Here is a 15721-nt window from a genome sequence, read left to right as displayed (position 1 = left end):
GTAGAGAGTGACATGATCAGGTGCATATAGCACCTTTCACATTTGTCATTTGTGTTGCTCAGAATCTGTTGGGGTTTTTTCCAGAACAGTGCCCTGGTTACTGTAAGATGCTGAGTTGTAGTTAACACTCAGAATGTCTGTTGACAGTGAGGAATACTGTTTGCTTAGGGCAGGTCTTCACTACCCACCGGATCGGCAGATAGTGATTGATCTATCGCATCTCGTCTAGACGCGATAAATCGATCCCCGAACGCGCTCCCTGTTGACTCCAGAACTCCAGTTCACAAGAGGCAGAAGCGGAGTCGATGGGGGACCCACCATCGTCCTCACGGCCAGGTAAGTCAACCTAAGATACACCGACTTCAGCTATGCTATTTGCATAGCTGAAGTTGCGTATCTTGGGTCAACCCCCCACCCCCTCCCAGTGTAGACCAGGAGTGTCGTTGACTGTTATTATTTATTATGTGTAGCTTGTAAGCACCCCAACCATGGACCAGGATCCCATTGTGCTGTATAAACACAAAACAAAAAGACAGTCCCTGCCCCAAAGAGCTTGCAATGAAGTGTAAGCAAGAGACAACAGATGGATACAGACAGACAAGAGTACGAGTAAACAATGAGACAGTACTGGTCAGCATGATAGGCAGTCGTCTCTGCAACTAGCAGCCTAGTCGTTGTCAAGTTTTTTTGCAAGCATCACAGAAAAGAAGAGCTGTACAGAGGGATTTGAAGGAGGATAATGAGGTAGCTTTGCAGATGTTTCTGCAGAGCACCTCGCATGTGTGAGGGGCAGTATGGGAAAAAGCACAAATGTGCTTGTTTGAAAATTTAACAAGTGGATGACAGAGCAGCTGATAGCCATGCAGAAGAGGGGTTGCAGATCACAGCCTTCTGCATATACCCTTTGTTAGTGTGGATTTGAAGTACACCAAAGAGGCAGGTCTGTGAGGAACCGTCACTCGTGCTGCAGACTGCTCTAGGGGGAACTCACCCCCTCGGTATAGGACTTCCAGCTGCAGTGGAACCACAAGAACTGGCTAGGATATGGAATGCGATTTAAAATCAATCTACACAGGTTCCTTGGAAGCTGCAGCTGGCTTCCTAGACAGCTGCTTGTGACCTGACTCTATGCTTGTATCGTTTAAAGGCATGATGGGATTGTCCCCAGTGGAAGAATTGGGACAGAGAGAATACATATGGGCTGAGAGTTTCCGCAGTGGGGCTCGCATACCACATTGTGCCATTGTAATAACACAAGAAATGCATACTACTGCTGTCAGAGAATCTCTCCAGTCTTTTCTGCTTAGGTTACGTCATCAGTGGTTTAGAAGGGCAGAAATATATTCCAAGCTGAGCCAGCTACCCTTCTGTATCAGAAAAAAGCAGGTGATCTCTGTTTTTCCATCCTTCACCTCTGCTGTAACTGGCAGCTGCAATACCAGGTTTCACTCTGTAGCATCAGTCTCATTATCTCTGAAACCATCAAACAAAGACATTTAAAAAACTGGATATAAAATGAGTGACTTAATAAACACGCTGTCGATGAATAATTTAGGGTGTTTCTTGCTGCTCTGCTCTTCTTTCTACTGCAAGGCAACCTGAGCAGAATTTTTAGCAGTTTTGTTTACTTATAGTCTGAGAAAATGCACGGTAACCAAACACTGGATTGTTTTTTAAAAACTGAAATGGTTGAGTGCAAGAGAACGGCATTGTGATAGGGAGCAAGGGAGGGAAAGCCCACACAAAGCCCCTCTGTGCAGACTCTGGATGGAATGGTTTTGGAAGATGCCCAGATGGAATTGAGGGGCTCTCTTTGCAGGGGAGGGGACTAGGCAGATACCTGATCTGAAATCTGCTCAGGAATTAAAGGAACATTAACCCAAAGAGCAAGGACGGCTGAGGAACTGGGCAGGGATTTAGGAGATCTAGGCTCATTTTCCAGCTTTGTCACACATCCCTGTGTAACCTTGGGCAAGTTACTTAATCTCCCTGTGCCTCAGTTCTCACTCTGAAAATGGAGATGATACTCTTTTCTCCCACCCTTTGTCTGTTGTGTCAAGATGGGTTGTAAGCTCTTAAGGCAAGGACCGTCTCTTAATATACATGTACAGAACCTAACACAATGGGACCCTGATCTATTACAAACAGTAATATTTCCTCCCAGTAGCTTCTACACCTCTTTCAGAAAGGGGCAGTGCACTGCTATGTGGAAAGCAGCCAATACCTTCATTGCTCCAAAGGAAGACTTATTGCTGGATAGGAGGAGAAGGGGATCTCTGGGGGTGGCCCAGAATCAGTGAGATGGATCTCTGGCATCCCCAGGATATGTTCATTGCGCACCTCAACAAGGCTGCAAACTCCTTTTGAAGGGAGCAAGATGGCTTAGCTAGGTGAATCTTATAGAATTTTCTGGTAGTTCTTTCCTCTTCTGCATTTCTTTCTTTCTGTGTGTGCGCATGTGTGTGATGGGAGGATCGAAGCCAGAAATGACCAGACTTAACTTTCATCATCTTGGACCCTGCTATCTTTGTACACTAGGCAAACTCTGAATTTTCCTAGCAAGAGAAAAGTTTGTGGTGATTTCAGGAACAGCTTCTTTGAACTTTATGCACATACACATGTGTGTATGTACAGTGAAGCAGTTTTATCAGAACTGTTTGTGTGAGTGTAAAATTTTGCTTTTCTCTCTTTCTCCTAAAATTCAGAAAGAAGAAATACCTGCCTATATTAGAAAAGGAGTACTTGTGGCACCTTAGAGACTAACCAATTTATCTGAGCATAAGCTTTCGTGAGCTACAGCTCACTTCATCGGATGCATTGGATAAGCTTTCGTGAGCTACAGCTCCCTTCATCGGATGCATTGGATAAGCTTTCGTGAGCTACAGCTCACTTCATCGGATGCATTCAGTGGACTGAATGCATCCGATGAAGTGAGCTGTAGCTCACGAAAGCTTATGCTCTAATAAATTTGTTACTCTCTAAAGTGCCACAAATCCTCCTTTTCTTTTTGCGAATACAGACTAACACGGCTGCTACTCTGAAACCTGCCTAGGCAAGTATCGTTATTCATGTTTTACAGGTGGATAAATAAACCCACAGGGTGAAATCCTGGTTCCATTGAAGTGAATGGCAAAACTACCACTGACTTCACTGAGGCCAGAATTCACTGATAGAGTTCAAGTGGCTTGCTTAAAGTCATTGTTGTATGCAATGTTGTAGCCATGTTGATCCTAGGATATTAGAGAGACAAGGTGGGTGAGGTAATATCTTTTATTCGACCAACTTCAGTTGGTCAGAGAGACAAGCTTTTGAGTTGACACAGAGCTCTTCGTCAGATCTCAGGACCCAGACCTGAAGAAGAGCTCTTTGTAAGCTCGAAAGCTTATCTCTTTCACCAACAGAATAAAAAAAGATTACCTACCCCATCTTGTCTTGCTTACAGTCATACATTGAGTCAAAACAGATCTGAGAATGGAACTCAAATAAAGTAACTAATCAATTTTTTGAAGACTGAGTACATGAGGCTTGGCTACCTCTTATTTTTCTTACACCCTCATATTAGTTGCTGTTTGCTGCACGCTCCCCTTTCACCTGTCAGTGTGTAATTTACACACCGTTTGCAGACCTACTGAATTCCAAATCATTGAGTTATTTTACCATTTACATCCATATTCTGACCAACTTACATCTCATACAGAACTTTTCATTTACATCACCACTGAATTTAGCTCAGAAACTTGCATAAGAATTACACCTGTTTACTCCAGATCTGAATTTGGCCATTGTTTATGGCAGATGCGTTCCTCAATAATACAATGGAATAACTTTGTGAGAAGTCATTTAGGAGCCAGCATTGGAATTGCTCAAGTGTAGACCAGAAAAGTCCAGGACAAGTAGAAACGCTGTCTGGGCTAGTAAGTGTGTCAAGTTTCCTGCCCACAGAACAGGAAGTCTGTGGGCGGATTGAGTGATATCAAGCCTGCAGCACCATTAGGCTGCCAGTCAGAGAGAAGATTGGCTGGAGGGAATCAGTGAGAGTGAAGCAAAGAGAACTGAACTGCCTGAGGGAAGAGGAAAGATAATAGGCTGAGTAGCAATTTTTCAGAGACTTGCAAGCTTAGGCAGCAGCTGCTGAGGTTACAATACAGAGCATGGTTTGATTTTAAGTGGGCAAATATAGCTCGCAAAAGGAACATGGCTTTAATCAGAGTTCAAAGTCTTTCATTTTTTACCAGCAAGGCAAGCAATACTTGAATTTGTCAACCAAGTAAGAGCAGACTTTATAAGAAAATAAACTACAGTTTGATTACTTGCTCCTACTGCTGCCAAACACAATCTGATACATTTTTCACAGCCTTGCAATTGCATACTTGACTGCTGCTCCCTGGGGCAGGCAATTTAAATTGCAAATCAATCCTTGACTCTCACACTGCTTTAAACACACAACTATGTGTGCACAGAGTTGGTTGATTTAAAAAAATGAAAAATGTCTGGAACACGTCAAACCACCCTAGTTAAAAAATTAACCTGAATCAGCAGAGGGCAATACTGAGGGCCTAAGGCCAAGTGAGTTTAATACAAACGGGACAGAAGATTATGCTAAAGAATATAAGGAATTTAGATATAAATTCTCATTCCAGAATTTATGATAATCTACATATCAGTTGGCTACATGTCCGAACGATTAAAAGTTTTTAGTGGAATTTTCAGAAAGCACAGGAAGTTTTCTGGTAAGACTTGGCAGTGGGTATTAGATCTTTATTATTGATTCCCTACATGTATTTGACCTCTCTGCTGCTCATGTGGAGTGCATGTAAACAGAAAATGCATCACTTTGTCAACAAGAAGCTCCTATTATTAATTGCTCCATAAAATAGAGGAAGAGAACCAAGTGTTTAACATGGAGCCTGGTTTCAGTTTTTCGGATTTTTGAAATACTTTTCAACTGGCAGGCCAGAGCTGAAGCATCTTGGAACAACTACGCTAACACCCAACCAAATGAAAGACTTTGTAAGGACAACAAATTAGTCTCCTTGGGAAGTATCTCAGGAATACAAACAGAAAGCTTATCACTGCAGTTGCTGATGGCTAAACTGATGTCAGATCTATGCAGATTGGGAAACCGCATAGCAGACTTAGATGGTGTAACCCTGTGGGATAAAAACCAGTTTAGACATTATAGTGATTATTATAGAAGAGCATATCTCAAAACTGGTTGACCTGAATTTAGAAGGAGCAGAGGTGGATATGGGCTGCTCACATGGTGTGCAGGCCAAGTTCAGACAAACTGCTCCTCATGGTGTTGTGCACTGCATCAGTCGTAACCATTAACTTGGTATTCTGCGACTTGGAAAGGATTATCTTTATCCTAAAATGTGACCTTATTTTCAAAGACATTTCAAGTTTTTCTATTTAAGTCCCAAAAGATGACCGGAACGTCAAGCTCTTTAATAGATTGAGGCCAAAAGACACGACTGTGATCATCTCGTCTAACCTGAAGTATAATACATGAATTAATTCTATCCCTTGCTGAGACTTCTGAGAAAACAAGGAGTGGTGTCCAGAGCAATGAAGACTATGATCAAAATTATCATTTGGATTATATGGCAGAACTAAGTCAGGATGTTGCCACTTGACGTAGAGCCATTCTTAAAGAGATCAAGACAGGTATATTGTGGGCATGGTGGTTTTCATGATGGCCTCAATCACCATTGATATTGAAGTCACTTGCTTTTCAAGATGATCTCTTGGGTTTTTAAACTTTACAAAAGCGTGAAAGTCTATTCTGGAGCTCATGGCAATGAAAGACAATCGTGGTCATTGTGCTTCTTAATTATCCTTGTGAATGGCAAATTTGAAGGGGCAAACATTTCTGTATTAGGGGCAAAGCAGCAAAAAATTAGATCTATAAGTAGGCTTGGATTAGATTTTTTAGTAAATGTCAGTAAACGTTAATTTCACTGTACACATACAAACCAATGACAAATATTTCTATCGATGATAGAAATGTACAGATAGGCAAAGTAGGATAAATGCTGCTTGAGAACGTCTGTTTGATTTCGGGTATTTATTTTGTATATTTTGCATAAGATGTTGGCAATTTGTGTTTTAATGGCTATAAAGCTTTAATGTTTTGAATCTGAACATTAAATAATTGCCTGCCCCCCCCCATTTCCTACAACTGTGAAAATTTAAAACAATCAAAATAGAAAAAATGCTTAAATATAAATGTTTATCTGTCAAACCTTTTTTAAAAATTCAAATAGAATTCTGCCCATCTTATCTGTAAGCTTGAAATCGACTTTGAACAAATTGGTGCTTGATTCACTAGGGTATTGGAACCACCATTCACCTGGAGTGAAACCACATGATGGCCTGATTATTTTAAAAAAAGGACCTGTTGTGGATAGACCACTTTATATAGATCTTGAACAGGAAGGAAAAGATAAGTGCCTGATGTCAGTGGCTGCCTCTAGAATTACACTTAACTAGAATCTCATGTCCACAACAAATGACAATACGCATGCATGTTTAACAACGCTTTTAACCACCTGCCTTTCTGGCCACATGGGGCTAGCTCATCTGTACTGAATGCTTAATCTACTTGGAATCTGTATTTATGGCTGGAAGACTTTATCTGACACTTGTTACAATTCTGAATTTAAAAAAAAATACTTCCTGCATTCTTAACTACAAAGCCATTTAACCTGAAGTGTTGAAGCAAAAGTAACCAGCCCTCTCATCATAAAGATGTTTGTTGTTTTCAGCCTGTTTTTGACAATTATCACTACTAAAGGCAAGAGGAAAAATGCAAAATCTGTGCTCCGTAACTCCCCGTCTCATCTAGGAGAAATGAGTCCATAGAATTTGCAAATTATTTCACACGGGCAAGGTTATTCCTGCACAGTGAAAAGACGTATATATAATGGAGAGAATATGAAAATAGGTATATATAGCATGTAAAATATAAACACTGAGAACTGGAATAAATAGAATGCTTTTCGGTTTTCTTAATTAAAAATAAAAGAGGACCATATACTCGAGTGTCTCTCTTGGTATTAAAGAGGCAATAGAAATGTATTGTATATGTAACCATAAACATAGGAAGCAATAAGCATATACCTTAAGATCTGCACTAAGGACTGTGGCTATGTCTGCGCTACAGCTTATGTTGGCATTACCCATGTCGTGGAGGGGTGTGAATAATCCATCCCCTTGAGCAATGTAATTTACACCGAATAGCACTGCCCACACCGGTGCTTATGTCCGTGGGAGAGCTTCTCCTGCCGACATAGCTACCACCCCTTGCGGGAGCTGGAGTAGCAAAGCTGACGGGAGAATTCCCTCCCATCGGCTTAGGATGCACTAGCTGCACTACACAGCTGCATCGGTGCAGCCGTGCCACCGTAAGCTCTGTAGTGTAGCTGCAGCTTGAATTGTGTGAGCAATGCCCCGTCGGAAATGACCACTTAGGAAGCATCCTCAAGATTTTCCAATACTTTTTTTAATGTTTAACTAAAGATCAGCTGTTTTTGTGTTGTTTCTTTGTACTGTGCCTAGTATACTGGGTTCCAGAGGTGAGTTCTTTGGTGTTACTACAATAGAATGAAGAACTAATAATTAAAAGGGAACTGTTTTTTTGTTGGTCCCTTGTTTGGTCACTTAGTGCAAATTGTCTTCTCTCTGGTCACATATATTAACTGAAGGCAATAGGAATCTATTTAGATTGCTCAAGAAGTATTATTATTATTTTACACTAAACATACAAGCTGACACAAAACTTGACTCAGTGAACTATGATCTAATGCAGGCCCAGGAAAATTAGACTTAGTACAATGACAGGTTTCAGAGTAACAGCCGTGTTAGTCTGTATTCGCAAAAAGAAAAGGAGTACTTGTGGCACCTTAGAGACTAACCAATTTATTTGAGCATAAGCTTTCGTGAGCTACAGCTCACTTCATCGGATGCCATGAGTACAATAGGTGCCATGAATTTGTGAGAAAGATGAGATGAGAGATGTATTGCAAGCAGCCACTGTGGAAAGGCTTCCTGGAGGAAGTTTGGAGAAGGATTGGGAGGTCTCAGGGTGCTAAAGAAAAACCAGACTTCCAAGCATAAGAGGCAGTATGGGAGAAGGACAGATGCAGGGCACTTAGAAGGGAGGCTTGCGAAGTGGAGTAGGAAGAAAAGAGAGCTGAGATGTAGGCTACAGCAAGACTCTGCAGGGATGTAAAAGTGAGGACAAGGAGATTGAATTTGATGAGAAAATTGAGGGGAAAATGCTGAAGGAATTCAGAGAAAGAAGGGACATGTTTGGAACAGTGGGAGAGGAAAATTATTTTAGAAGCAGCATTTTAGATAAGCTGGAGGGGGAAAGGTGTGAACATGAAACTTTGACTTTCAAGTCTGCCTCTGAGCTAATTCTTGCTGAAGTGGTAGCTAACATTTTATGGCTACCGAAATATTTGTAATGTCTTTCTGTCTTTTCAAGTAAAGTTTAAAAAGCCTGGGGCTCTCTTCAAGCTTCTAGCGGCCAAATTGTTGTTGCTCTCTGCCAACTGGGATCAACAGTCATCTCAAGCCAGGCTTCACTTAAGTACAAAGCAGGTGCAGTAAACTTGCATGTGATTTTTGTTCCCTCATCAATCTCAGGTTACTGGCAATCCCAAAACGTGATCAGGTTTAGGAGGTTTTTTTCTTAAGAGAATCTCTTAGACTTTACTCATAGGTGTAGTTTGACATCTTTGTTTGGGTGGGGCAGCTCCAGTCAGGCCAATGGGGCTGCGTTGAGGGGGGGCAAATTCTGCACCTGCCCAAGACTTGCAGTTTGCAGGGGGGAGGGCAAAGCCCATGACTTTATTAGTAAGCAAAACCTTGTAAATGCCATTGAGATGAAGAGTGTCTTCATCATGTGTGCTCCTGTGTCCACAACTAAAGAGTAAAGCAATAACTACAAAGTAACCAGTAACCTAACACTGGCATACACACAGTAACAATGGGGAAATGAAGCTTCTCATCAGAAAGTGGTTTGAGCCAGATTCAATCCAGCTATAATATGGTTTAATGGCTTTTCAAATGGGTACCTGTTAACTAAATTACCATTCATATTAATTAATATTTCAGAAGTATGTGCAGGCCTCAGTCAGGCTGGGGTTTGTTGTCCTGAATGCCATCCCTGCCTCAATCTTAGTTTAAGACAAGAAATAACAGGTGGGTGAAACTGTAGTGTGGAAAGCCAGAGTAAGAGTAGTATGAGCATGTTTTTTCAGAGACTAGCTGTGTGCACAGTTGATTGGTATGTGTATATTTTGTTAAGACAAATCAGCCGTTCAGTAGCAATAGTCTCAGCTCATCAGCTACCTGACCCCTCTCAGCTGGTGGTGTTCTGTAGTCATGAAGGTGGAGGACAGGGCAGTGGCATTATGGTGGCTTTTTCAGGGAATATATTCCATGCCTAAGGGATGGAATGGAAGGAAGCTCAAAGGTGTTTGTGGGAGAGGCAGACAAGTGGTGGTCGATCCTGCATTGTTGGCAGAGCAATAAAATAATAGAGCAGGTAGGTATGGCTGGGCTACATTGTGAGAGGCCTTGAAGGTAAGGGCAAGAAACTTTTATTTGGCATGGTTGAGACAGGATTCGTATGAGGTGGGGGGATTGACATGGTCACAATGATGGGACAGGTAGATGATTTCAGCAGCAATGCTTTGATTGGACTAGAGTGGGGCAAGGTTGCAGTAGCCATGATGTGAGATGAGCACCTTGGGGTGTGGACAGAGAGGAAAGGTGGAACTCTGAAATGTTATGAGGGAAGAAAGGGCAAGATTTTAGATATAGCCTGAATATGTTGATGCCTGAGGTTATGGGGCTGAATGATTGGGAGGAAGCTAGATGGTGGTGTCCACAGTGACAGAGAAAAGAGGACGGGGGAGGAAGGGGCTTGAGGGTGGATCAGGAGCTCAGTTTTGACAATGTCAAATTTAAAGTGAAAATCTGCTTCCTTCAGGCTGGAGGAGAGCTAGTGTAGCACTCTGCATTAGCTAAGTGTGTGTGATCTTTTCATCTCTAGTGACTCGTCCATGTAGTGGATAAGAGCCTGCTATGTATGCACAGCTAATTCCATTAGTTCGTGTGTTAGGTGCTTATGCATATATTGTGGAAGGTCCTGAGTTCCGTCCCTGCTGACAATCCCTGGTGGTTTCATAGTGATAGACACAAGGAGCTTAGTCTATTTAGCTTAACAAACAGAAGGTTAAGGGGTGACTTGATTATAATCTAGGAATATCTACCTGTAGAATAGATATTTAATAATGTGCTCTTCAGTCTATCAGAGAATGGTATAACATGATTCAGTGGTTGAAAGTTGAAGCTAAACAAATTCAGATTGGGAATAAGGAATAATTTTTTAACAGTGAGAGTAATTCACCAATGGGTCATGGTGGATTCTCCATCACAATTTTTGAATCAAGATTGGATGGTTTTTCTAAAAGAAATAATTTAGGAATTATTTTTGAAAGTTCTGTAACTTGCGTAATACAGGAGGTCAGATTAGATGGTCCTTTCTGGTCTTGGAATCTGTGAATTACACTAGGTTCATGTCAGACTGTTTTCACCCTTCGGTTCCCATCCTAGTCATGGCTTTTCAGTCACATGCATACATGAAGTCCAAGTTGGAACTTAACTCTTAATTTTCATTTTTGATATACTGTACATATATTAATCAACATACAATGAATAGTTTACTTGATACGTGTTTGTACGGTCTATGATGTAACATGGCTATAAGGTTCACACGGTGTTAATATTTATATATTCAATAGGAAATAGCCCGTCACCTCCGACCTGGAACCCTGCGTGCCATCTTTGGTAAAAACAAGATTCAGAATGCTGTGCACTGTACAGATCTACCAGAGGATGGACTTTTGGAGGTAAGGTTCAACAATTCTACACACCCTTTTTATAACCGGGTTTTTTAAAATTAGAAAATAAACCTAACCATTTCTGGAGCTATTTAAAATGTGTTGTGTTTAGAGTAATAGTACGGGAATCTAGTGATAAGTTAAAAATAAAGCAGCTGGTGACTTTATTAAGAGAAATTAATTCAACTACACGAGCAAGCTGGAGGCAGCATTCTAGTTCATTATGTTGCTTGAGAACTCCACCCATACAGTTTTCTCAGGATGTTTCTGAACAAAGTAGTGAACCAATGTCAGAAGCATTATATCATCAGGACCCTCTCATTGGCTGGACCTATCCTGAGGGCATGTCTAGCAATGTGACAAGTGCATAAGGTTGCAAAAACTCCTCTTGGTGATCAGCTTTGTTTTAGACAAAGGGGGTTCGGGTGCGGCAGGGGGCTCAAGGCAGGGGGTTAGGGGGCTCAGGGCAGAGGGCTGGAGTGCAGGAGGGGTTTGGGGTGCAGGCTATGGCTCGACACCGCTTACCTCGAGCGGCCCTGGGGTGGCAGCAGCAGGCCCCACGCTGCTCCCAGAAGTGGCCAGCATGTCTGGCAGTGGCCCCGGGGTGAGTGGGGAGAGCAGGCAGCTCTGCCGTGCGCTGCCCTTGCTGCAGGTACCATCCCCGAAGCTCCCATTGGCCACGGTTCCCTGTTCCCGGCCAATGGGAGCTGCAGGGGTAGGTGCCTGCAGGTGAGGCCAGTGCATGGAGCCCTCTGCCCCCTTCCTTCTTCCCCCAGGGGCCACAGGGAAGTGGTGCCGGCCACTTTCGGGAGCAGCACGGGGCCAGGGCAGGCAGGGAGCCTGCCTTAGCCCCGCTGTGCCATGCAGCTGGCAATCCCGTGGGCTGGATTGAAAGCCCTGATGGGCCGGATCCAGCCTGTGAGACGTAGTTTGCCCTCCCCTCCTTTAGATGATCATCAGAGAAAGGGTTTAACCCCTTAAGATAAACCACCCAGAGCTGACAGGCATTTCAATATATCTAGGAGACTTTCATGTATATTGTTAAACAATATGGGCCAGATTCACCAATTTACCCTGGCTGCTTTTCATGAAAGAAGTGGCACAAAGAAGCTGGAGTATACTAGTGAATATGGCCCTGCTTCTCCTCAATGAATTTTAAGGCTGAAGTTCTATCTCAGTGTTTTGATTGCATGAACTCAGACATCACTGTCATGGTTCATGATGTCCTCTGAATCCGCAGTGCATTCACAGACTTAAGCATATTATTTCATAGCATGTTCATTCTTATTTTAAGCATGTGCTTTGCAGTCCATAAACATTCCTCTTTTTCTAAATTACTTTTTTATCATTGGCGCATTTGCCCTCACAACATGGCTTTGCAGCTGTCAATTGTTTCTTCAATGATAGTTTGAGCTAAAGCAACAATAATGAAGACCATCAATCCAATGTGCATTTTTAATGTAACGAAACAGTGAATACTGCATTGTTTCCTTGGCAAGCGGACATTGTTTTATAAATTACTAGAGCTTTTCGATTCCTAGAATGCATACATTTCTAACTCTTCTTTTTAATCTCAGTTTTGTAGTTAACTGAAAACCCAGCTAAGCAGAAATAAAAAAGAACCTCTGAAGGGTTTTATGGTCCTGGTACATACAACCACTTTACTTGTCATACCTGATGAAATGGTAGTGATGTAATATGCATTCGCGTGATCCTAGGGAAGGACTGCACTGAAAAGCTTATTGAGGATGAGATGGAGAGGGTTTGTACAAATTTCCTCATAGCAAATCCCCAAAGTCTCGGTCTTTGAATAGCATAGACTAGACCTTTATTTCTGTAATAATAATAGTAATGTACCACCTTTCATCTCAAAGTGCTTTAAATCTCTCTATATACTGTACAACTGCATTGAAGTGCAGCCACTGCTGGAGTGGAGTATAGCAACCAAATGAACACAAACAGGAGGAAATTTTGGTCAAGACTCTGAGGCAAACCGCTGATCTTACGAAAAGTGCTATGGTAATGAGTTTTTTGTGTGTGGATAATTTAGCATTTTAATAATACATTGAATTCAAAATATCAAATATTTTGGGCCTCAGACTAGGTGAACTTCAGAGAAAGTGAATTCACTCTCCAGTAGGAGACAAATTTGTGGGTCCCACTCATGGTTCCCCATCACTACATAGTGGAGCTGGCAGGATCTAGTCAGTTTCATACGTTTCCATGGAAAATTTGCTCACTCTGCCACTATTATGATGCTGCAGATGTTGCTGCCATGAAACCTTGGTGTGCCATTGCTGGATACTTGATTAGCTGAGAGAGACTGGACTAAATTCATCATTGGTATAACTCCATTGAGTTTTATGGAGTTATGCCAGAGATAAATTTGGCCTATTGTGTTCTCATGCCAATATGAGAACAATCCCTTGTAATGCCCAAACGGAGGAGAAACTTGACCCTAGCAGTCACTTTTCTACCTGAATAAAAGCCAGACCTTTTGGTGTAGAATTATTTCTGCACTGCATCACATCCCTGGGATACTTGTTTAGAAAATGAGCTCCCCAGATGCATCCCCCTCTACTCTGGCCACCAACAAAGCCCTGGCTTCTACAATTTGACAGTATGCAAATCCCTGCACTCCAGCCAGCTGAGAGAGGTGTGCTGGAGTGACCTGGGTACAGACATGGGAACTCCTGAGTTTCAGCTCCACCTCTGTCTGTCTGTCTCTCGGCTGAGTCACTTCCAGAAATTTTGTGTGAAAATCTCATAGCAAAGTTTTCTGCTACATTTTTGGCAAAAAGTGAAATGTTAAGTGCAACCAAGACTTTGCAAAACAAACCACAAAATTAGTGTTAAAAATAATGGTGGGAAAACTTATGAGCTTTTACTTTATTTTTTTTGCCTTGCTCTGTATAACTGCATTTTGTTTTGTGTTGAATAGCACATGGACTCATTTCACCTCCTGGGTCGGAACATAGGCTGCAAGCCCAGAGGCAGTAAGTCTGCCTGGAGTGAGTTGCCTGTAGCCCTTGGTCTGTCAGAGTGGTGGTCTGGAGCCAGTTGTTGCTGCCCCAAAAGAAGGCAGGGCCAAACTGAGAGCATATGTGCTCATTCATTGCATAGCCCAGGCAGCCTCTAACCCAGGGCTCCTTGGCAATCGTATTTGTTACACCTCACTTGCCCTTCCCTGACGAATCCCACTTCTAGTGCAAATATCCTGTGTGCACAAGGGACGCAGAGAGTGGCCTTCTGCTCTGGGGAGGATAAATTTGTCCCAGTATGTTTGTAAAAGGAAAACTTTAATCCTATGTGTTATTGACCAAAGCAGCAGCAGGAGGATTATTCATTGGTTGTATTATCCTGGTACCTAGAGGCCCAATCAAGATTGGGGCCCTGGTGTGCTAGGCATTGTACAGGTATATAGTGAGAGACAATCCATGCCCCAAAAACCTTACATTCTAAATAGACAAGATGGTCAGAGGGAGTATTGTGGTTACCATTTTGCAGATGGGAAACTGGGGATGGGGCAATCCCCAAATCCTAATACAGACTTGTGACATTTGCCCTTGTATAGCCAAACTGAGACCGAGAAGGGGCATCTGATTACCCTGTCACCGTGTCCTTAGGCATGTATGGTCAGTATTTGCTGAGTGGAAGAAGGAAGGAGACTGCTTTAGGCTGGGAGAGAGAGGAAGAACTTTTCAACCTTGTGACAGACTCTTCAATTGATTTTTGAGTGCTGTTTAGTAGCAGGCTACCCCTGATTTCCATAGGATTCATTTAGGTATTCCTGTTTCTACGTGCTGGTTATTTTAAGATCTCTCTCTCTCTCTCTCTCTCTCTGGCATCTGCAAAATTACTAATAACCTCTGCTTAAAGATCGACCTGAACTGGATTTGGAGAGTGTTATTTGGGGCAGTTGCTGTTCAGCTTGCCCACAGATAGAACAAAGTACTTCAACCTCTTAAAAGAGAGAGAGATAGTAGGTAACTGAGGGCAGCCAGATCTCAGGTCATTGAAGTTGATAGCTAATCTCTCACTGACCTGGATAGTGCAGGATCCTGACTTAGTCCAACACTGCTGGGATGGAGCAGACTGTGGCCTTCCTCCCACAAATAGCATCCCAGAGTTACAGGTGTGGACCATTGTGAGTACAGGGAAAGCTGAAATGAACTAGATCCCAGGTGTTGCAACAAACATTATTATAAAATAACTTTTAGTCAAGTTTGTTAATTCTGCACACTAACTTTTCATTGCTGCCTGGTAGTACTCTGTCAGGCTGAAAAATGAGGAAGCAACTTAAAAAAAGCCAGTTCATTGTCACTGGCTCTCTATAGTCGACCCTGACCTCTTGGCTTTGTTCTGCAAACTACTCCACATTTTAGCTAGTCACCAAGCACCTCAGAGTTAATGATTAACTCTGGTGACTGAGTCAGGAGGGTGGAGTTGCAGTTTAGCCTGAAGCATTGGCTGTAACGACAGAGAGCACATTTTCATTCATAAAATTATAACTTCTGTTTTTATTTCTGGTATAATTTGGGTGATGGGAAAAATAAAAGGAGTACTTGTGGCACCTTAGAGACTAACCAATTTATTTGAGCATAAGCTTTCGTGAGCTACCATCCGATGAAGTGAGCTGTAGCTCATGAAAGCTTATGCTCAAATAAATTGGTTAGTCTCTAAGGTGCCACAAGTCCTCCTTTTCTTTTTGCGAATACAGACTAACACGGCTGCTACTCTGAAACCTGTCATTGGATGTGCAGTTAAATCTATCTAAAGTGCTCTTCACCTTGCTGGATCAGGAC

General features: G+C 42.3%; 1 protein-coding gene across 2 annotated transcripts in view; it reads left to right on the top strand.

The window, feature by feature from the left end:
- The window catches only part of NME7 (NME/NM23 family member 7), a 169757-nt gene that overhangs the window by 133585 nt on the left and 20451 nt on the right, over positions 1-15721 (top strand). For both annotated transcript variants that reach the window (XM_073308141.2, XM_073308130.2), the window contains one exon: positions 10818-10925. In XM_073308141.2, coding sequence (XP_073164242.1) covers positions 10818-10925 — 108 coding nt within the window. The remainder of the gene's footprint in view (positions 1-10817; positions 10926-15721) is intronic.

This window comes from Lepidochelys kempii, chromosome 1 (genome assembly GCF_965140285.1).
Source record: "Lepidochelys kempii isolate rLepKem1 chromosome 1, rLepKem1.hap1, whole genome shotgun sequence".
NCBI classification, from domain to species: domain Eukaryota; kingdom Metazoa; phylum Chordata; order Testudines; family Cheloniidae; genus Lepidochelys; species Lepidochelys kempii.
Note: the sequence above shows the minus strand (reverse complement) of the source record. Positions and strands in the feature narration are given on the sequence as shown.